The sequence below is a fragment of the Lissotriton helveticus genome, chromosome 1_2, assembly GCF_964261635.1.
Source record: "Lissotriton helveticus chromosome 1_2, aLisHel1.1, whole genome shotgun sequence".
NCBI classification, from domain to species: Eukaryota; Metazoa; Chordata; class Amphibia; order Caudata; family Salamandridae; genus Lissotriton; species Lissotriton helveticus.
The window spans coordinates 404199221-404223410 of NC_136058.1; the positions used below are offsets into that span (position 1 = coordinate 404199221).

At 45.8% G+C, this 24190-nt stretch overlaps 2 protein-coding genes across 2 annotated transcripts in view; both read left to right on the forward strand.

Annotated features, from left to right (window-relative positions):
• LOC144807966 (uncharacterized) overlaps positions 1–24190 on the forward strand; it is a 174349-nt gene that overhangs the window by 3730 nt on the left and 146429 nt on the right. The window lies entirely within an intron of this gene.
• On the forward strand, positions 21053–23593 carry LOC144804585 (uncharacterized). The gene has a single exon (XM_078671918.1). It carries the CDS (start codon positions 21053–21055, stop codon positions 23591–23593), a length of 2541 nt encoding a protein of 846 aa, XP_078528044.1.

The window sequence follows — 24190 nt, forward strand, 5'->3', positions numbered from 1 at the left end:
CCAGGTTCTTCTTGCGTGTCCCTCGGCAGCCAGCGGGTCATTCTGGGCAACAGGCGGGGTGCGCGGGCTCTCCACGAGCACGGGAGCCCCGCTAGCTGAGATGCAAATCTTCCTGCGGGCACAGGAGCGCGGGGTAGACTCCTGTCTGCTTCATGTATTTGTCCGGCCCCGCCCCCATCCCAACACAGGTTGCCTGGCTTCCTGTTGAAGCCGGGCAGCGGCGGTGAGTTTGCTTGTTTTTTTTTGCTACAGATAAATGTGCGCACAAGTTGAATGCTTGTGTTGTTTTAACTTTGTTTTGGACTTGTAAGAATAATTTGTTTTTGCTATGACATCCTTGGAGGTCTACATTTAAGATTCGCCTAATGCTCTGCTTTTCTTACTAGCATTTTTACTTATTGTAATGTTAACTGAGGATTATCTTTTCCCCCTCAAATTCCCTTTTCCGATTTGTGTAACTGTGTCCAAACAGTTCTTAAGAGAATGCCCAGCAGCACGTCTCCAACAGATGTTGGAAAACCTAACTCGTTATTAGTGTAAAGCCAAGACCATGTTCTTGGTAATTTCAGCTTTTGTATTTGCTGCCAGACTTCTCATACTGGTTTTACTTTGTACCTAACGGTGATGATGAGTAAAGGACTAGGAGCTGTTGTTCAGTGTGTAGGGTACATTTGGGGGGCAGACAGGCTACTGGGCCCCAACTCTGGTGGTTGAGTTCATTTGCAACTTGTGTCCTGGGGTTTGTTCTGCTATGGCTCCAAACTGGTCCATAAACACCCTTTCTGCAATTGACTCTTGGGGTAGCAGCTTTCAGTGGTCAACTGTTTTGTCTGGAAGATGGTGTTGGGGTCGGGGGCAAGATCTCAGAACTCAACTTTCAAACAACAACCACAATAAATGCTTTGTCAAACCATATACTTTTTTTGGTGGAAACAAAGCCTTTTATTATCACAGCAGAGTCTAATAGGACAGTATTCAATAGGGCTCAGCTGCAAGGTCATAAGTCCGAGTACGATGTCTAGTGAAGCAGCCCACCAGCTGTGTGGCGTTTTGAGAGTGTTTTTTGTGTCTAGATCTTACATTCTAATGCACTTACAAGCACATGCACATGTGCCATTCACTAGGCCATTAGTCATTCGGGGTAGTTCGGTTCAATGAACGTACCCAAATTAACAGGATTGCTTATGCAACAGTCACTATTTCTGCTGCAGAAATCTGCATGTTTAGTTCAGCCTTTTGTAAAATGTTCCGTTATCTGCTCACCCAATCAATTTAACTTGGCACTGAAGTTGGCGACAGGGAAGGAACTCAGCAGGTGTCTGTCCTGGCCTATGCAGCCTACAGGAATGTTATAGGTAGGTGTGGACTCAGCCTGGCTCACATGAAGGGTTGCTCCTTTAGGCATTTGTGGTCCCTGAGCTGTGATCTGCTTCAGCAGCAATTGCAGTTTCTCCTAGGGATCCTCCTGAGGGTCGGCTGCAATAGGACCAAGACTTCAGGCATCACATGGGTGTTTGACTGCACAGAATGACTACTTGGCTTGATTGATGTACCCCGTCGACTGTAGGGGCTGCTACTGGAGAATCTGCACGAAATGCTTTGGTTATGTCTTCGGTTCTAAGTGCAATTAGCAGTCTCTGGGTGTTGCTCATGCCAGGAAAACTCCTCCTGAACATTTTCTCTTCAATAATGGCCTTAGCACTCTCCTTCCTTCCCCTGAAGCAAGGGAGGCAGGTGTCTAGAAGCTAGGCAGGTAGATCACCTGCTTCTCTAGCAGTTGTGCTGATTTCAGGTATTGTCCCTTACCCTCTGCAAAACTGCCTGGCATGCAGACACCTAAAAACGTCCTCAACTTGAACAACAGAAACTATAGTCCCGCCTCTCTAATCTGGTACCTACCAAATCAGCAGTCATTTCCAATCAAGGTCCTCATTCAATTTCTAACTGAGCCCTGTCTCCATCCTCCCTCAGTTTGGTACCTGACCCTCCCATCTTCCATCCACAAGAATGCAGGCAATCTGCTTCACTGTCTGGGGAAGCTGTCCTCCTGCATCGTGTGCTATGCTAACCCAAGGGCATTCAGAATGGATCCCACTGGTCCCAGAACTCAGGCTTATACCACACACTGAATCTTACTACCAAACATGTGATACACACTTACTACACATACACTCGGTCGACATGGATAAGGAATGTCAAAGCAAGATTTTGGGTTTCACACAATAGCAGAACTTTACATTAGAGGGGTCAGAAGTCCGCACCCTTTATAACCATAAGGTTTGGTCTCACTAAAGATTGACAAAACATGGTACCCTGCCAGCACCGCTTTATGTGATGCACATGGGACAGTAATAGTAGTCCAGAGCTATGTGCATCTCTCCAAGTCGCCGAACAGTTTCTGGACCTTGCATTACTGGAGATAGGCCTATGCCTCTGTGGACACGCTAGGATAGCATAACACTAGGGTCATGGTAAAAAGTTGAGATACCAGTGTCATAAGCAGTCGGGTACACACCCATTAAGGGGACAAACTTTCAATTACAAACTTTCTCAGAAACTCTTTGATGAATCAGTCTGCTGGGATAACACATATTTTGTTCCCCCCATGTTCCACCTCAAACTTCGCCAGGTACCTGTCAAAGCCACAATACCCTTCCCCTCCAGGTTTCTTTTCACCCCCAGAATAGCCCTCTTGCATGAAAGTGCATGAAATCATCTCTGGGCTTAGCTTGGAAAATAAGAGGAGCTGTTCCTCCTCCATCATCACTGTGCATTTTTTGATAGTGGCTGATAATTCTTTGTGCAGGTTCACATTTTCCAAGTTCACCATCTCTGTTCCCACAGTGACCATATTGTTTCTCCAAGTATTGTGGGGAGGTGTATACATTTGCGCCACTAACGGTAGGAGTTCTTGATCTCCTTCCAAACCAAGTCTAATTCTGCTGTACTTTACATTTTTCTCAAAGTGTCAGCCTGGATTCATGATGAGATTCGGAGTACTCTCAGCTGCTTTCCTCGTAAAAGATTATCGAGATGCTCAATCTTGGCATCCAGGACCTTCACCGCATCGATTTGAAGTTTCCCCCAGGTTTGGAGTCACTTCTTTGCAGTCTTCTGTTCCTTCTTCTCGGCATACATTGAGTTGGCCAAGTCCTCCATCTGGCTTTCTACAGCCTTAACTGCTTTTTAGGTCTCGTGGCGTTAACCGCGCGAAAGCGCGGTCTCGCCAGAGACCTATTGTCACTGGCTCAGCTTCCCAGGAGACAAGAGATGGCCACGCGCATCTTGAAAAATCGGATCGGAGCGGGCCGCGTGCGCAAGAACACACACGCTGTGGCCATCTCCTGTCTCCTAGGAAGCGCAAACACACACAGCCACACCTCCCCCTGCTTTCAAACACGCATGCGCACACAGAGACACACACATACACACGCATACACGAGCGCACATACACGCACGCACACATACAGAGACACCCCCCCGCCGCCGCACACACACACAAGCGCACAGAGACCCCCCCGCTGCCCCCCTCCAACTAAGGCCAACTCACCGCATCGGCGCCACTCTCCCGTCCAGGTGGGGCATCGGATTCCGACCCACCAGCCACATCGCCTAGTTCCCGGCGCCCCACCAGCGTTAGTCCGGCTTCTTCCGTGGAGACTGCTGGTCACACTGGCCTTTCCTACCCAGGGGAGAAGCATCACAGGGGCGATACGGGCACCATGAGCGTCCTGCTGCTGGCTGAGCCTTGAGGGAGCGCACCCTTCCTGGACCACTGAGGCCAAGCCCTGCCTAGCGCCGCGGCAGTGGAAGGGCAGGACAGTGCAATACGATCACACTACGCGCAGGAACGTCGGAGCGTCCGTGACGTACGACGCGGTCGTCATCTGAAAGTAAATAAAAAGCACTTGCATGCTGGTATTTTTAGTCTCCCTATTTGGCCAAAGTACTTCAAGACCCACAAACACTTTGTTGAAGCAAACGAAGAATAATGATAGACTAGTAATTTATCCTCTCCTATAATATTTAGGGAACTTATTTGCCTCTCTTTCAAGTTTCAAGGGAAGCTCAGAAATACAGGCACTTTCATGAGGCGTCAGCCCCGTGCTTGAGGTGCATCATCAGAGCTGTGTGAATAATAACTGCTGTGAGGCCGTGCCTGAGTTGCATCATCAGAGCTGTGTGAATAATAACTGTCAGCCCCGTGCCTGAGGTGCATCATCAGAGCTGTGTGAATAATAACAGCTGTGAGCCCCGTGCTGAGGTGCATCATCAGAGCTGTGTGAATAATAACTGCGTCAGCCCCGTGCCTGAGGTGCATCATAAGAGCTGTGTGAATAATAACAGCTGTGAGTCCCGTGCCTGAGGTGCATCATCAGAGCTGTGTGAATAATAACTGCCGGCAGCCCTGTGCTGAGGTGCATCATCAGAGCTGTGTGAATAATAACTGCTGTGAGGCCGTGCCTGAGTTGCATCATCAGAGCTGTGTGAATAATAACTGTCAGCCCCGTGCCTGAGGTGCATCATCAGAGCTGTGTGAATAATAACAGCTGTCAGCCCCGTGCTGAGGTGCATCATCAGAGCTGTGTGAATAATAACTGCGTCAGCCCCGTGCTGAGGTGCATCATCAGAGCTGTGTGAATAATAACAGCTGTGAGCCCGTGCCTGAGGTGCATCATCAGAGCTGTGTGAATAATTACTGTGTCAGCCCCGTGCGTGAGGTGCATCATCAGAGCTGTGTGAATAATAACAGCTGTGAGCAACAGCATACTCTTGCACACACTCTCACTGCTCACCAATTCAAAGTTTGCTAAAAATGTTATGCAACGCATTGTCATACACAATGCCAATAACTCAAACTTTAATGCTGCGAGACCTATTGCATTGTAAATGCTTGTTTCAATATTCAATTTACTACAAGATGTAGGAAAGTGTGCAGATGGACATCACTAAATAAAATGGTTCTGGGCCCTAATAGAATCATGTAACTTTGCAGGCATGGTAAGGCTAACAAACACATCAAATTAAAATAAGAATATTGTAATTTAGTAATGTAATATATTACTACACATTGTGGCATTCATGTGTAAACACATATCGGTATTAAAGAAACCAGTATATACAGTTATGCTTTCTGAATTCCTTCTTCCTAGAGGCCACCACTGCTGCTAGCCAGCTGTATTCAGCAGTGCCACCTGTGACCTATAATCCTGCACTTAATCAATACCAAAGGTTGTCAATGCTTCTAGCCAACTCCGGTCACTGGTGCCACTCGCACCCCACCACCCTTGGACCTGTTATTCTTTTAGCCAGCTCCAGTCAGTAGTGGCCCCTTGGGCCTGTATGTAAGCCTACTAGCCAGCTCCTGTTAGTACTGGCCCCTGGGACCTGTTATCATTCTAGCCAACTTGAGTCATTAGTAGCACCTTGGGACTAGTGATCATACTAACCAGCTTCAGTCAGTATTGGCTCCCTGAGACCTATTATCCTGCTAAGTAACTCCAGTCAGTGGTGACCCCTGTACCTTAAATCCTGCAAATATTCAAAACCAGAGGTCAACTCTACTGCCAATCAGTTCCTGTCAATATTGACATGCATTGTTACCCTGCCTGTAATGAATACCAGAGGCCAGTGTTGTTGCTAGCCAGCTCCAGTCACCAGTGGCCCTTCACATATTATCCTCAAAAGGATCAATGCCCAAGGCCTGTGCAGCGGCTAACCTGCCCTAGTCAGAAGTGACTTCCCGGACCTGTTATTCTGCATATAACGGCAAGGCTTCGGCCCTAAATACACTCACCCCCACATCCTTACCGTATAATAGCAATGTAATTTATTTACTTACATCATACTGTAGGTACCGCACCATATCACACGATCCCAAAAACAAAGAAAATCAAAATTCGGAATGCCAAGAAAGCCGCTTTCAAGGACAGACTGGATAACAACGCCCACAACAGCAAGGAATTATTCAACAACGTCAAGGAATTTACCAACCCTTCAGCCAACTCCAACGACATCACCCCCTCTCAAGCCCTCTGCGACTCCCTAGCCTCATTCTTCCACAACAAAATTGCAGACATCCACAACAGCTTCGACAACCGACCCGAAGACCAACCCTCCCAACCCCCTGCAGGACCCCCACCCCCCTTGAACATCCTCAATGACTGGAAGCCAATCTCCACTGAGGACACCATCCGTCTGATGAACTCTATCCACTCAGGATCCCCCACAGACCCATGCCCTCACCACATCTTTAACAAAGCAGACTCCATTATTGCACCGCACCTCCGAGACGTCATCAACTGTTCCCTCAACTCCGCAATCTTCCCGGAAAGCTGGAAACATGCCGAACTCAGCGCCCTCCTGAAGAAATCCACAGCTGACCCCACCGAACTCAAAAACTACCGCCCTATCTCACTCCTTCCATTCCCGGCCAAAGTCATCGAGAAAGCGATCAATAACCAGCTCGCCGCATTCCTCGAAACCAACAAATCCCTCGACTACTCACAATCCGGCTTCCGAGCCAAGCACAGCACTGAAACCGCCCTCATCGCAGCAACAGACGACATTCGAACTCTTCTGGACAATGGAGACACAGTCGCCCTCATCCTCCTCGACCTCTCCGCAGCCTTCGACACGGTCTGTCATAGCACCCTTTTACAACGCCTCAGAAACGTCGGAATCCAAGGAAAAGCACTGGAATGGATCACCTCGTTCCTCACCGGAAGAACCCAGAGAGTCCGCCTTCCACCATTCAAGTCAGAAGCCACTGAAGTCATCTGCGGCGTACCACAAGGATCTTCACTCAGCCCCACCCTCTTCAACGTATACATGAGCCCCCTCGCATCCATTGCACGCCAACACAACCTCAACATTATCTCCTACGCCGACGACACTCAACTGATCCTATCACTCACCAGAGACCCTTATACTGCCAAAACCAACCTGCATGAAGGAATGAAAGAAGTAGCCGAATGGATGAAGCACAGCCGTCTGAAACTGAACTCAGACAAAACAGAAGTCCTCATCCTAGGCACCTCCCCCTCCGCCTGGGATGACTCTTGGTGGCCAGAGGCCCTCGGAAAAGCACCCATTCCAACGGACCACGCACGGAACCTGGGCGTCATCCTGGATTCCTCACTCTCGATGAACAGACAAGTCAACGCCGTCTCTTCATCTTGCTTCAACATCCTTCGCATGCTCAAAAAAACATTTCGCTGGATCCCCACTGAAACTAGAAAAACAGTCACCCACGCTTTGGTCACGAGCCGACTGGACTGCGGAAACACCCTCTACGCCGGTACCACCGCAAAACTCCAGAATAAACTCCAACGCATCCAGAACGCCTCAGCCAGGCTCATATTAGACATCCCGCGTAAAGAACACATCTCTGGTCACCTGAAAAACCTCCACTGGCTCCCCATCAATAAGAGGATTACTTTCCGGCTCCTAACCCACGCACACAAAGCACTCTACGAAATCGGACCCGAATGCCTCAACACACGACTTTCCTTCTACACCCCCTCCCGCCAGCTACGATCCTCCAACCAAGCCCTTGCCACTGTACCTCGCATCAACAAAACCACCATGGGAGGTAGATCCTTCTCCTACCTGGCAGCTAAAACCTGGAACTCACTTCCCAATCACCTTCGCCTTACTCAGAACCACCTAGCATTCAGAAAGCAACTCAAAACGTGGTTATTTGACAAGTAACTCCTCACCCTTCCTCAAGCGCCTTGAGACCCTATGGGTATGTAGCGCGCTATATAAATCTTCTTGACTTGACTTGACAGAGTGCCACAGGGCCAGCAGAGATCTCTAACAAGTCGGGTGACCCTTTGGACTATAAATCAAACCCATAGTCTTGATAATTGACAAATAGAGGAGTGGAGAAAAGAGAGAGTTCATTAGAATGCTGCCGATATGTGATTTCTTTTATGTGAATAAGTAAATGACAAGACGCTGCGGTGTTCCTTACCTTAATGCCGCCTTTCTTTTAAAACTTGCTATATATGTTGCATTTGTTTATCTCTGCAATGTCAGCTGAACAAGTTACTGGTTATGTTAAATTATGTCATACTGGATTGCGGTCTAGAAAACATACAAGGACCAAATGCTTCAGCTTGACAAAGCAAGGCTGTTTCAGTCCCGCCTCTATGTTCAGTCCAGTTCCGGAGCCACGGGATAGGCAGGGGCTACTGGGTTGAGGTCACGTTCCTTTGATGTCATGTGACCTGTCCTAGTAAGGCTGTGCAAACTGACCAAGTAAACCCTTTTTTGTACTTGACTCTCAAGTTAGCGAGGGCGAGCAGTCACAATATTCTTAGCTTTGTAATGTCGACCAGCTTGAACTCAGAGCTCAACAATAGATCAACAGACTCGATTTAATAAATGACCAGCACGCTGCTTATCTTGCCAAGACACAGGTACTTTTAAAAACTCTTTTTATTGAACTAGTGCTCAATCGATGGTGTTGACAACGAAAATACGGTGCACATTAGTGAGAGTGATTAGACCAAAAAGGCAAAGTCTGCAAATATGGAGTGAGTAACATAGCTTGGCTTCTCCTGACACTCCCTGACCAAATCCCACTTCATAAACCTAGATTGCAAGGATGGAACATATTTAACTTTCACTACTTCATGGCGCGTCACATGGCCCGGTAGCTCTACCAGCCCTCCCATATCTTTCCCATTTACAAGGGCAGCCCCTGCTGAGATACACCCTGTGTCCACCCGTTGACACCAATCAAGATCTGCTTCCCAATCCTCCACCCTGGGGGGGGGAGAGCTGTCTCCCCAACCGCTGCAATGTTACGCTTGCCAACTGCCGAAGCCAGGGCCAGTCATATTCTGCAAAAACTATGCCATGTCACCTCACTCGTGATATTCAGGAGGTGCCATTTGGCCCCCATGGGGATCGCTAGTCCCATGACCTGGGACATTATTCTCATGATCTCTACCCAGTAGCATTAAATTACCGGACAACTCCACACCACATTAAAACAAGCCCCCCCTCACATTCCCAGACGCACAGAGGTGGCCGCCCACCCTATTCGGTGCAACAAAGATCTGGAGTAGTTGGTCCTATGTAGGATCTGTAGTTAAATTAGACCAAAACTAGTTCTAATTGCCACCTCCCTGGCACCCTGAATGGCCTCAACCCAATCGCCATCGCCAAGTGTGCCTAGATCCCTCTCCCACACATCCCTCCGCGTCCCCAAGGGATCCAGGGAATTGTAGATCAACTTCCTATAGATGGTTGAGATTGCTTTTTCGGTCAGTGGATTAGTTAGTAGCTGGTCCTCCAGTGGGGATGCATCAGGCAACTGTCCCCCTTCCCGGATGTGACCATGCAGAGCGTGGCCACCTGCAAATGTCAGAACCGTTTTTAGTCACCTCATTTATACTTTTGTTGTAGGATCGTGAAGGGCACAAGCGCCTGTCCCCTCCACACATCGCCCGGCCGCTCTAAGCTAATCTATCCCCATTTTGTGAAGCCCTGCAATACGCCCGCTGCACTTAAGAGATCCCTATCATACAGTGGAGTAATTTTAGTCAGCTTACCTTCTCAGCCTAAACACTTGGTAGCCTCTCTCCAAGACCTTACCACTGTTTGGCTACGAATAGGTAGGGTGCCCTCAAGCTTTCTTCGATACAGCACCAGGGTGGGGTAACCTCTCTTGCCCATGGCCAATCTATCTACCCGGTAAGCAGGATCCTTACGGTCCGCAAAAACCCAGTTTTTGACTGCCACCAGCTGCGTGTCCCAGTAATACTTGTGAATGCTCCGGACCGCCAGGCCACCTTAATGAACTCCCCTCTGCAACTTACTCAGCGTGAAGTGCCACAATCCCACAACAGGAGCCGAAGTTCTCAGACTACCTTTTGAAAGAAAATCTCTGGTGGGATCTTAAAGGACGTTTTTTTTCACGATGTACAGGAGGCCCTGGAGGGTCACTTTAAAAAGGGCGACCCGGCGCAGTAAGGAGAGCGGGAGTGCCCACTAGTGTGGGGCATCCCTGCGAAGCCGATCTAATTTCGGGAGTACGTTCCTGCCTGTGGCTCTCTTGTAATAAACATGCCCAAATATTTAAAGCCATGTAGTGCCACCCGAACTGTGCACCTAGAGTGCAGCCGCAGGGTCCCTGCCTCCAGCAGGAATATTAAGGACTTCTTCCAATTGATCTTATATCCTGAATAATCTCTAAATATATGAAAAATGTGTAGGATTCGTTCACTCAAGAAGGCTGATTACGTGTCCTGTAGCAAAACATCAGTGTAGAGGGAGATTCTCTCATCCCACTCCTGATCAACTGGAGTACCCCATATGAGAGGTCCTGGCGAACCCACGCACGTGTGAAGAGTATAGGAGACAAGGAACATCCCTGTCGGACGGTAAAGACTCTGGAAACAGTATTATTGACGCGCATGCACGCTACAAGGGCCACATACAAGAGCTTAACAGCAGCGCCACTGGTTCAGCAAAGGAATTCACTGTTGCATGTGGTAGTCTATTAAGGTGTCAGAGATTTAAGCGCCTTCCCTGGTGTGGCATAAAGACCCATTGATCAGGATGATCCACTGTTGCAATTACTGTCCGCAGGCAGATCGCCAGGGCCTACGCAAGGACCTTAGTCTCAAAATTAAGCAGGGAGATAGGTCTATAAGACCCACACTCAGTTGCTGGTTCGTCCTTTTTTGGTATGACCACCACCTCAGACGTTCTTTGGTCCTCTGGGAGACACCCTTATTTTCAGGCAGTCTGAAACCTCCTCTGGAGGCACTCCCTGATTTTATCTCTCATGCTTTTATATAATTCTATGAGCAGCTCATCAGGCCCGTTGCTTGCCCTGTTTGCAAGGTTCTTATTGTCTTATTTATTTAGTCTACTGTCAGGTCTTGGTCTAGTGCGTCTCGGTCCTCATTCGTTAGCATTGGCAGGGTCAGGTCTTTCAGGAAGTCTCTCCCAGTATTTCCATCCCCTTGTTGTCATTAACCTCATGGATCCAGTTCCGTCCTTTGTCTCGTCTCTCTAGCCATGCAAGCAACTTATTGGCTTTGAGTGCCCGCTATTTTCCATTAGTGCTCTTAATGTGTGCTGCTTCAGTTGATGGTGTAATGGGAGAGAAACTGATTCCCCACTTGCTAAGCAAGCCTCCAGGAAAGCACATTCCCTGTCCTAAGCCTCGCACTTCCATTTACATTCCTTTGGCATTCCCCCAACCAAGGCTTGTGTCTGGCCTCTAATCACTGTCTTGAATTCATCATATAGCACGCAAGCTGATTCAACAGGCCGCCCCGTTCTCCTTAAAATAGAATAGAATTCTGCTCCATCTCATACGAGCTTTGAACGTCTTGTCTTTTAAATATCACGGATCAACCCTTGAGGGTAGGATGAAGTCCACAACCAGAGCATCGAGTTGCATCTCCACCAGCAAATGGTCTGTGATTCCCCCTGCTATGTGCGTAGCGGCTTTAAAATCATCTTTATGGACAGTTTGGGTGAAAAGATAGTGCAGGCATGCCATGCTACCATGTGCTGCAGACTGGTGCGTCCGGTTCTGATACCCTCTTCCCCTCTAGGGGCATTTAGGAGTATCATGAGTATAGTATAGGGTCAGTTCTGTCACTCCAGTCACCCCAATGGGTGTGTGCTCTGTCGTAATAGTCTTACCCTTTCTCAGGATGAGTCAGTTTTGTCTGGGTCTCTTTCCTGCTTCCCAGCACTTGAATAGCACGCCCCAAGAGAGAGCAGTGACACACCAGCAGGCTTTTGTCCTGGATGTAGGGCTGCATTCAGTAGGGCACCGACTCTGTCTTTTCTTTGCAGTTACCAGAAGATAAGCAGTCCCAAGGTAGCAGTCACACCCGGCCTGTCGGTAAGTGCAGCCCCTCTGGAGGCCCGACCGTCAGCAATTGAGCCCACACTGTGGCCGGCTGGACCACAGGCGTAAGCTCAGACAGGGTGTTCGACACTGGAGTAGTTGTAGTCCCTCATGGGCCTCTGACACAGAGTAGTCAGAAATTCAGCAGCTAAAAGCCCAACACAGGCTCTCCAGGAAGCCAGTAGATTCAGACCCTGTTGTGTTAGGAATTTGGCAAATGCAACCTTGAACGGGCTGGTTGGCAGCACACAATCGTCCAACTGGGCCTCAACAATCACGTTTTCGTAGAGTTTTATTTTCTGCCTTGAACTGTTGGGACAGTCTGGGTGGGGGGTCCCTCAGACTAGCTGGTCCTGCTGGATGGCTTTCCTGCCTGACCTACAGATACCGGGGATGTGTCGGACCTTGCTTCTTCCAGGGCAGCCTTGTCCTCCTGCTGGATAGTCAAACTCCCTTCCCTTTCTTACCAGGCAGGCAGGCTTCTAGGCAGACTTCTAGGCTCTTCAGGACAGGTACACAGCTTCTCCATTAAGTAATTCAGCCTGCCGGTGATGTCCCTTCAACTTAGATAGACTGTCAGGCTGACACCATCCCTGGTGGCACAGCAGGCACCTGAGTACTTTGTAGAGCACTTTATTCCTTGGTAACAGAGGACTTTGAACTGGGGTATAAAAGAGGGATAGATGTTACCACTTGTATACACAACTGGCAGGCAGGAGAGCAGTTTACTCTGTCGCACTCTCACATTGCTTTTATGCTACGCACACCAACACCCTAAACACGCACTTGATGTTAGCGCAAAGTCTGGGCACAGGCAAAGAAATGGAGCATTACATGGGTGTGTCAGTAGAAAGCCACTCCACTGACCATGATGCAAAGATCTCATCAGGCTATTGATCCTTACAACAGGGTGCATTGCCACCACCGCTCTATCTGGTAAACCCATGACAGTCCTCTGCCTTAAATAAGGGCACACTTGGTGTGACCCTCCAGGTCCCCTTCCCTTTGACAGCTGTAAACGGGAGTACAACCTACAGAACTCAGAGAGATACAGTCACCAGCAGCTATTACATTGGGCCCTCACGCCACAGGTCCGGGAGGCGGCTACTCGTCCCCTGACGAAATTTGAATCCGTCCTCACTAAGGCGAAGTCAATGAGGTGCACGATTTCCTTTATATACAAATTTCTCCTTACTACCTCATTCTCCCCTCGTCCACGCTACATGTCAGTATGGGAGGGCATTTTACAGCGGGATATTACTGACGAAGAGTGGTCCCATCTCTGGTCTGATATTACGAAATTCAACCATTCCGTCAAACTCAGGGAAGCACACCTTAAAACCATGATAGACTGGTACCTTCACCCCTCCAAACTTCGACGTATTTTTCCTGGGTGTTCTGATAGGTGCTGGGGGGGTTGTGGACTCCTGGGAGACTCTCAGCATATTTGGTGGGACTGTCAAACATAGGGCCTTACTGGTAAGAAATTCTCGCCCATATCAAAGATATGTTGGGGTACTCTATACCGACTACCATGGCGGATATTCTGTTGGGCCTTCCCTAGAACACCAAACCCGGGCGGACAAACAGATCATGTGGCTCTGTATAAAGGCTGCAAAGACTACGCAGGCGGCAGCATGGAAAAAGAGAGAAGCCCAGGTGATTTCCCTTTGGCATTCTAGATTATGGAAGTTCCTTAGTTTAGAGCGGATGTCAGACATCTTCAAAGATGAGTTTACAAATGTTGAATTCAAATGGGGCTTCCTGGTCTCCTTTCTCTCCCGAGGTCTGCCTTCTGCTGTCTGCCCGTCTTTCATCAGAGCACTTCACCTCTTCCAACTATGAAGTACAATCTCTCAAACCCTCCACAATTCATGTTTCTTTCTGTGTTCCCTACTTTCTTTTTTTCTTTCATGCCGCCACCATGTTGTGGGAGGGGGGTGGGGGTGGGAAGGAGTTGTCTGGTTCTTTCTCATTCACTGCTCCACGGTTGGGAGCCGTTTTTACTCCACTATAGTACTGTCTACACAACTTCCCTGCTGCAGTCAAACTTCAGATAAAGCTGCCACGGATATCGATGAGAAAATGCTTGATTTACCTGTCGCGCTCTGTGTAGAGCGGGGGCATACCCGGGCCCAGTTATGCTAGAAGCTGTAAGCCTTCAATGTGCAATCCACAATGTCTTGGCCAGGGTCCGACCCTAACGGTCTGCATGACTTTTAACGATGTCTGTGAGGTCCTTTCAATCTCATTCATGTAATGACTTAAATGGTAATATAAGATGATGTACTTTGTCGAAACTTTCAATACAAATATGTTTGACAAAAAAAATTAATGGTATTCTTTTTTAAATATCTGTTTGGTTCCAGTCCATTAGTCTTTACTTTCTGCCTTAGGGTACAGGTACCCTTTGTGAGCTTAATAAAATGTTGAAAAATCTACAAATCCTCACTTCTACATCCAAGTACTCTCAGGCTACCATACTACACTCTGCTCTGTCTGAAGAACAGCTCAACATTGTCAAAATTCTGCAATTCTGCATTGATTTTGCTTGTATATTATTTTTGGGGAAATTTACATTTATTAACTATTTAATTTTAATACTGTAGGTGATTGAAATTATGGACGAAGAAAACAAGATTTAGCACCAGGCAACTGAATGTTAGTGCCATAAGAAGGATTATTTTGAAAAACTGAAGCACATCCAGCATTCTAAGTTTAATCAATTTCCAAAACCTAGGTGTGGCGAGGAAGTGGGAGCTGAGGAAAGTACTATAACTGTAAGTGAAGTCTATAATTTTGCATTTAATTTACCCAGAGCAAAGTCATATCTGTCCACACAGCATCAGAAATAATGCCAGAAAGACCAATCACGATTCAACCAAATGTTATGTTATGTTATGATTTTATTTATATAGCGCACGGCTACTCAACAAGAGTGTCCCGGCGCTTTCAGAGGACGGCTCAGCAGTTAAAAAAACATAACAGAGAACAGACAAAAAAAACAAAAAGTGAGGTGAAAAGAAAAATAGCCTAAAGATTAAAAAGCCAGGTCTTCAGGTTTTTCCTGAACAGGAGCAGGCTTGGAATGCTGCGTAGAGCAAGGGGCAAAGAGTTCCACAACTGGGGGGCCTTAAAGCTGAAAGAACGACCCCCGATGCGAGCCTTCCTCACACGGGGCACCACGGCAAGGAACAAAGATTCCGACCGCAAGGAGCGGGTCGGACGGTAGAAGGCCAGTCTGCGCTGCAGATACTTAGCACCGGAGCCAGAAAGTGCCTTATGCACCAACGTCAGCGTTTTAAACATTATCCGCTTTCGGATAGGGAGCCAGTGAAGTGACTGTAGCACCCCCGATGTTCTTGCCCGCCTAGGAAGGCCGTAGATGGCGCGAGCCGCAGAGTTCTGCGCCACCTGCAGCTTTGGATCAGATACTCCGGAAGCCCTAAATAGAGAGCATTAGCGTAGTCCAGTCTAGATCCTATAAGAGCTTGGACAATGATCTTCCTATGCTCCTCTGTGAGCAGGGGTAGGAACTTCCGGAGCATCTTAAGGATGCCAAAGCAGGTGCCCGTCAGACCAAGAATGTGCGATCTGAACGTGAGGTCATTATCGACCTTGACACCAAGATTTTTGGCAGCCACAGACGGCTGGGCGGGGGGGCACATGTCAGCCGGCCACCAATCACGCCATTCCGGTTCCGACGCGCACCCAAAAAGCAGAACCTCTGATTTACTAGAGTTGGCCTTAAGACCATTCTGCTGAAACCAGCCAAAGACCCTCTTCAGACAACCCTGAATGCTCTCCCCGTCGAATGATTGATCTTTCCTGCAGGTGAAGAGAAGCTGCGTGTCGTCCGCATAGGACACGATCTGGGCCCCCGAGGCCTCCACGAGTTCCGCCAGAGGGGTCATAAAGATGTTAAAAAGGGTCGGGCTCAACACAGAGCCCTGTGGGGCCCCGACTCCCAGTGGCGGCATCTCAGCAGAGCTCGAAGTAGCCCAGACCGTTTGTCGACAAACCATTTTGTATTCAAAGCTAACAAACAATCAATTATTAGCCGAATATTGGAATTTATCCATGGATAAATTCCAATATTCGGCTAATAATTGATTGTTTGTTAGCTTTGAATACAAAAAGGTTTGCTTGAATCTAGATTCAGTATTGGCATCTTCTTTGTTGATTCTATTAATAGACTCTGCTTTACTGGAGGTGAGTCAAAGCCCTTGTTCGTTGTTTTGAGAAAGACCAATCACAGCATCCTCATCTGAAATATGATCAGAAAGACAAATTGCCTCAGCATGACTGAATAACGTTCATCTAAAGCATCATGTAATTGCAGAGAGGAAGCACACACTGCATAAAAGAAAGTTATAACACAAGGTTTCTTCTGCAGACCATCAAAGAAAAGACTCTGAAAGAAGACTCCGAAGCTGACACGTTAACAACCAAAAGATTGGAAAATCACCTTTGTTCAACAACCGTTTTTAACCAGTTACGCAAGTTTGAGACTGTCTGCCTCGGGATAAAACACCTTCACCCACTCTGCTCACTCTGGCGAAAACCTTAAAAATTCACCACTTTATTGTGTTCATGACCATCTCAGATTGTTCCCTTTTGTTGTGTACTGTTCTGTAAATCTATGTAAATCGCCTCAACCTTATCTGTTGTGCAGGAGTGATATGTAAAACTGATTAAATTAGCACCGTTGCGCTATAGCTAATGTAAATAAATTCTCGTCTTCAGAACTACAAACCGTAACCTTACACCAAACAAAGAAAGGGTAATAGGAGCTGATGTTCTGCGACTAATGATCCACAATAGTTCTGTGCATGTTTTAATGTCCTCAGTTACTGCCATTACGTCAGTGCAAAAAGGGACTTCTCAGTTTAATCATTAAATATCAGACTAACACCTTATCACTGCATTGCTAAGAACCTATACTAATAGATTTGAGAAAAACTTCAGTCACAAAATAAGTTGCTGCCGGAGAGGCTATAACCAAAAGACTATTATCTGCTACAAACATTTCGACAAGTGTTACAGGGCTGCATCCAGACATATTTTGCTCAATTCAAGTGTTAAGAAGATCACACACAATTTCTTTTAGAGATAAGTGCTGAACATTATCTAAACAAGCCCGACTCTAAAATCGGGTTCACTCTTACTGTGGCATATAAGCAAGAGAAAACTAAACGTAGAGATATTAACTCTAGGAATACACTTTATAAAAAGACGGGCTGTGAGAACAAATTCAGTGTTCAAACCCGCCCCAATCAAAGCAAAATAACCCAAGTTGCAGAAAAAAGTTACCTGTGCCAAAAAAGATTCAGCCATCAATCTCATCTCACTGAATTTGAGAGAATGCACACTGGGAAAAACCTCTCTCAGTGCTCTGAATGCCTAAAAAGTTTCAGCCGTGAATCTCATCTCACTGAGCATATGAGAATCCACACTGGGGAAAAACCTTATCAGTGCTCTGAATGCCAGAAATGTTTCAGTGACAAAAACCGTCTCTCTCTGCATAGAAGAACCCACACTGGGAATAAACCTTATCAGTGCACCGATTGCCAAAAAGGTTTCTTTGACAAAAACAGTCTCACTCTGCATAGAAGAGCCCACACTTTTTTTCTTTCATGCCGCCACCATGTTGTGGGAGGGGGGTGGGGGTGGGAAGGAGTTGTCTGGTTCTTTCTCATTCACTGCTCCACGGTTGGGAGCCGTTTTTACTCCACTATAGTACTGTCTACACAACTTCCCTGCTGCAGTCAAACTTCAGATAAAGCTGCCACGGATATCGATGAGAAAATGCTTGATTTACCTGTCGCGCTCTGTGTAGAGCGGGGGCATACCCGGGCCCAGTTATGCTAGAAGCTGTAAGCCTTCAATGTGCAATCCACAATGTCTTGGCCAGGGTCCGACCCTAACGGTCTGCATGACTTTTAACGATGTCTGTGAGGTCCTTTCAATCTCATTCATGTAATGACTTAAATGGTAATGTAAGATGATGTACTTTGTCGAAACTTTCAATACAAATATGTTTGACAAAAAAAATTAATGGTATTCTTTTTTAAATATCTGTTTGGTTCCAGTCCATATGTCTTTACTTTCTGCCTTAGGGTACAGGTACCCTTTGTGAGCTTAATAAAATGTTGAAAAATCTACAAATCCTCACTTCTACATCCAAGTACTCTCAGGCTACCATACTACACTCTGCTCTGTCTGAAGAACAGCTCAACATTGTCAAAATTCTGCAATTCTGCATTGATTTTGCTTGTATATTATTTTTGGGGAAATTTACATTTATTAACTATTTAATTTTAATACTGTAGGTGATTGAAATTATGGACGAAGAAAACAAGATTTAGCACCAGGCAACTGAATGTTAGTGCCATAAGAAGGATTATTTTGAAAAACTGAAGCACATCCAGCATTCTAAGTTTAATCAATTTCCAAAACCTAGGTGTGGCGAGGAAGTGGGAGCTGAGGAAAGTACTATAACTGTAAGTGAAGTCTATAATTTTGCATTTAATTTACCCAGAGCAAAGTCATATCTGTCCACACAGCATCAGAAATAATGCCAGAAAGACCAATCACGATTCAACCAAATGTTATGTTATGTTATGATTTTATTTATATAGCGCACGGCTACTCAACAAGAGTGTCCCGGCGCTTTCAGAGGACGGCTCAGCAGTTAAAAAAACATAACAGAGAACAGACAAAAAAAACAAAAAGTGAGGTGAAAAGAAAAATAGCCTAAAGATTAAAAAGCCAGGTCTTCAGGTTTTTCCTGAACAGGAGCAGGCTTGGAATGCTGCGTAGAGCAAGGGGCAAAGAGTTCCACAACTGGGGGGCCTTAAAGCTGAAAGAACGACCCCCGATGCGAGCCTTCCTCACACGGGGCACCACGGCAAGGAACAAAGATTCCGACCGCAAGGAGCGGGTCGGACGGTAGAAGGCCAGTCTGCGCTGCAGATACTTAGCACCGGAGCCAGAAAGTGCCTTATGCACCAACGTCAGCGTTTTAAACATTATCTGCTTTCGGATAGGGAGCCAGTGAAGTGACTGTAGCACCCCCGATGTTCTTGCCCGCCTAGGAAGGCCGTAGATGGCGCGAGCCGCAGAGTTCTGCGCCACCTGAAGCTTTGGATCAGATACTCCGGAAGCCCTAAATAGAGAGCATTAGCGTAGTCCAGTCTAGATCCTATAAGAGCTTGGACAATGATCTTCCTATGCTCCTCTGTGAGCAGGGGTAGGAACTTCCGGAGCATCTTAAGGATGCCAAAGCAGGTGCCCGTCAGACCAAGAATGTGCGATCTGAACGTGAGGTCATTATCGACCTTGACACCAAGATTTTTGGCAGCCACAGACGGCTGGGCGGGCGGGCACATGTCAGCCGGCCACCAATCACGCCATTCCGGTTCCGACGCGCACCCAAAAAGCAGAACCTCTGATTTACTAGAGTTGGCCTTAAGACCATTCTGCTGAAACCAGCCAAAGACCCTCTTCAGACAACCCTGAATGCTCTCCCCGTCGAATGATTGATCTTTCCTGCAGGTGAAGAGAAGCTGCGTGTCGTCCGCATAGGACACGATCTGGGCCCCCGAGGCCTCCACGAGTTCCGCCAGAGGGGTCATAAAGATGTTAAAAAGGGTCGGGCTCAACACAGAGCCCTGTGGGGCCCCGACTCCCAGTGGCGGCATCTCAGCAGAGCTCGAAGTAGCCCAGACCGTTTGTCGACAAACCATTTTGTATTCAAAGCTAACAAACAATCAATTATTAGCCGAATATTGGAATTTATCCATGGATAAATTCCAATATTCGGCTAATAATTGATTGTTTGTTAGCTTTGAATACAAAAAGGTTTGCTTGAATCTAGATTCAGTATTGGCATCTTCTTTGTTGATTCTATTAATAGACTCTGCTTTACTGGAGGTGAGTCAAAGCCCTTGTTCGTTGTTTTGAGAAAGACCAATCACAGCATCCTCATCTGAAATATGATCAGAAAGACAAATTGCCTCAGCATGACTGAATAACGTTCATCTAAAGCATCATGTAATTGCAGAGAGGAAGCACACACTGCATAAAAGAAAGTTATAACACAAGGTTTCTTCTGCAGACCATCAAAGAAAAGACTCTGAAAGAAGACTCCGAAGCTGACACGTTAACAACCAAAAGATTGGAAAATCACCTTTGTTCAACAACCGTTTTTAACCAGTTACGCAAGTTTGAGACTGTCTGCCTCGGGATAAAACACCTTCACCCACTCTGCTCACTCTGGCGAAAACCTTAAAAATTCACCACTTTATTGTGTTCATGACCATCTCAGATTGTTCCCTTTTGTTGTGTACTGTTCTGTAAATCTATGTAAATCGCCTCAACCTTATCTGTTGTGCAGGAGTGATATGTAAAACTGATTAAATTAGCACCGTTGCGCTATAGCTAATGTAAATAAATTCTCGTCTTCAGAACTACAAACCGTAACCTTACACCAAACAAAGAAAGGGTAATAGGAGCTGATGTTCTGCGACTAATGATCCACAATAGTTCTGTGCATGTTTTAATGTCCTCAGTTACTGCCATTACGTCAGTGCAAAAAGGGACTTCTCAGTTTAATCATTAAATATCAGACTAACACCTTATCACTGCATTGCTAAGAACCTATACTAATAGATTTGAGAAAAACTTCAGTCACAAAATGAGTTGCTGCCGGAGAGGCTATAACCAAAAGACTATTATCTGCTACAAACATTTCGACAAGTGTTACAGGGCTGCATCCAGACATATTTTGCTCAATTCAAGTGTTAAGAAGATCACACACAATTTCTTTTAGAGATAAGTGCTGAACATTATCTAAACAAGCCCGACTCTAAAATCGGGTTCACTCTTACTGTGGCATATAAGCAAGAGAAAACTAAACGTAGAGATATTAACTCTAGGAATACACTTTATAAAAAGACGGGCTGTGAGAACAAATTCAGTGTTCAAACCCGCCCCAATCAAAGCAAAATAACCCAAGTTGCAGAAAAAAGTTACCTGTGCCAAAAAAGATTCAGCCATCAATCTCATCTCACTGAATTTGAGAGAATGCACACTGGGAAAAACCTCTCTCAGTGCTCTGAATGCCTAAAAAGTTTCAGCCGTGAATCTCATCTCACTGAGCATATGAGAATCCACACTGGGGAAAAACCTTATCAGTGCTCTGAATGCCAGAAATGTTTCAGTGACAAAAACCGTCTCTCTCTGCATAGAAGAACCCGCACTGGGAATAAACCTTATCAGTGCACCGATTGCCAAAAAGGTTTCTTTGACAAAAACAGTCTCACTCTGCATAGAAGAGCCCACACTGGGGATAAACCTTATCAGTGCTCTCAATGCCAGAAATGTTTCAGTACCAAAAGAGATCTTTCTCGACATACAATAACCCACACTGGGGAAAAACCTTATCAGTGCTCTGAATGCAAAAAAAAATTCAGCCAAAAAACCCATCTCATTTATCATATAAGAACCCACACTGGGGAAAAACCTTATCAGTGCTCTAAATGCCCAAAAGATTTCACACTTAAATCACTTCTAACTGCACATGTGAGATTCCACACTGGGGAAAAACCTTATCAGTGCTCTGTATGCCAGAAATGTTTCAGTGACAAAAAAAGGCTCACTAAACATACAAGGACCCACACTTCGGTAAAACGTTATCAGTGCACTGAATGCGACAAATGTTTCCGTGAAAAAAGCTGTCTCACTCGGCATATAAGAACTCACACTGGGGAAAAACCTTATCAATGCTCTGAATGCCAGAAAAGGTTTTGTTTCAGACAGAATCTATGGCAACATGCATTAACCCACTCTGGGGAAAAACCTTACCAGTGCTCTGAATGCCAGAAATGTTTCAGTGACAAATACCGTCTCACTCTGCATAGAAGAACCCACACTGAGAATAAACCTTATCAGTGCACCGATTGCCCAAAATATTTCGTTGACAAAAACAGTCTCACTCTGCATAGAAGAACCCACACTGGGAATAAACCTTATCAGTGCACCGATTGCCAAAAATGTTTCTTTGACAAAAACAGTCTCACTCGGCATATGAGAATCCACACTGGGGAAAAACCTTATCAGTGCTCAGTGTGCCAAAAAGGTTTCAGCAGTAAATATTATCTCACTGAGCATATGAGAATCCACACTGGGAAAAAACCTTATCAGTGCTCTGAATGCCAGAAAAGGTTTAGTAGCAAACCGAGTCTAAATCAACATGCATTAACCCACTCTGGGGAAAAACCTTACCAGTGCTCTGAATGCCAGAAATGTTTCAGTGACGAAAGAGGACTCACTCTACATAGAAGAACCCACTCTGGGGATAAACCTTATCAGTGCACCGATTGCCAAAAATGTTTCTTTGACAAAAACAGTCTTACTCGGCATAGAAGAGCCCACACTGGGGATAAACCTTATCAGTGCTCTGAATGCCAGAAATGTTTCAGTGTAAAAAGAGATCTCACACGACATACAAAGATCCACACTGGGGAAAAACCTTATCAGTGCTCTGAATGCCAGAAATGTTTCCATGAAAAAAAATATCTCACTGAACATACAAGAATCCACACTGGGGAAAAACCTTATCAGTGCTCTCAATGCCAGAAATGTTTCAGTAACAAAAGAGATCTTTCTCGACATACAATAACCCACACTGGGGAAAAACCTTATCAGTGCTCTGAATGCAAAAAAAAATTTAGCCAAAAAAACCATCTCATTTATCATATAAGAACCCACACTGGGGAAAAACCTTATCAGTGCTCTGAATGCCCAAAAGATTTCAAAGATAAATCACTTCTAACTGCACATGTGAGATTCCACACTGGGGAAAACCCTTATCATTGCTCTGAATGCCCAAAAGATTTCCCACTTAAATCACTTCTAACTGCACATGTCAGATTCCACACTGGAGAAAAACCTTATCAGTGCTCTGAATGCCAGAAATGTTTCAGTGACAAAAGAAGGCTCACTAAACATACAAGAACCCACACTTGGGTAAAACGTTATCAGTGCACTGAATGTGAAAAATGTTTCAGTGAAAAAAGCAGTCTCACTCAGCATATAAGAACCCACACTGGGGAAAAACCTTATCAGTGTTCTGAATGCCACAAATGTTTCAGTCACAAAATCAATCTCACTGAGCATATAAGAATCCACACTGGGGAAAAACCTTATCAGTGCTCTGAATGCCAGATATGTTTCATTCAAAAAAGCAGTCTCACTTACCATATAAGAACCCACACTGGGGAAAAACCTTATAGGTGCTCTGAATGCCAGAAATGTTTCAGTGTAAAAAGCAGTCTCACTGAGCATATAAGAACCCACACTGGGGAAAAACCTTATCAGTGCTCCAAATGCCAGAAATGTTTCAGTGTAAAAAGCAGTCTCACTGAGCATATAAAAACCCACACTGGGGAAAAACCTTATCAGTGCTCTGAATGCCAGAAATGTTTCAGTGTAAAAAGCAGTCTCACTGAGCATATAAGAACCCACACTGGGGAAAAACCTTATCAGTGCTCCGAATGCCAGATATGTTTCAGTGTAAAATATCGTTTCACTCAGCATATAAGAACCCACACTGGGGAAAAACCTTATCAGTGCGCCGAATGCCAAAAATGTTTCAGCCAAAAATCTCATCTCACTGAACATGTGAGAATCCACACTATATAAATAAATTATCAGTGCTCTAAATGTCAGAAAATATTCAGAGGTAGAGCTGGTTACAAGCACCATAAGAAAACACACCATCAAAATAATTCAGTTCTCCGAATGCCAGAAAAGCATCAATTTTAAACTCAATCTCACTCTACATGAGCAGACGCACACAGGGAAAAAACATTACCAATTTCTGGGAATGCCAGAAATTCCTATTTGATTGGCACAGCCTCACTAACTATAAGCGACTCCATACTGATGAAACACCTTATGAGTGCTCTGAATGCCAGAAAAGCTGCAGAAAAAAATGCTATTTCACGATGAGAAACTCCACACTAGAGAAAATCCTTATGCCATAAAAGGTTGAATCTGAAAGATAGTGTTATGCTTCATGAGAGATCCCACTCTGGGAAAAAACCTTAGCAGTGCTCGAAATGCAAGCAATGTTTTGGTTACAAATTACTTCTCATTTGACATGAGCGAACTCACACGGGGGAAGAACGCCTTATGTGTGTTCTGAATGTCAGATTAGGTTTAGTCTTGAATACAATGTCATTTCACATGAGAGAATTCACACTGGACTAAAGCCATATACAGGAGGGGAAAGCCAGA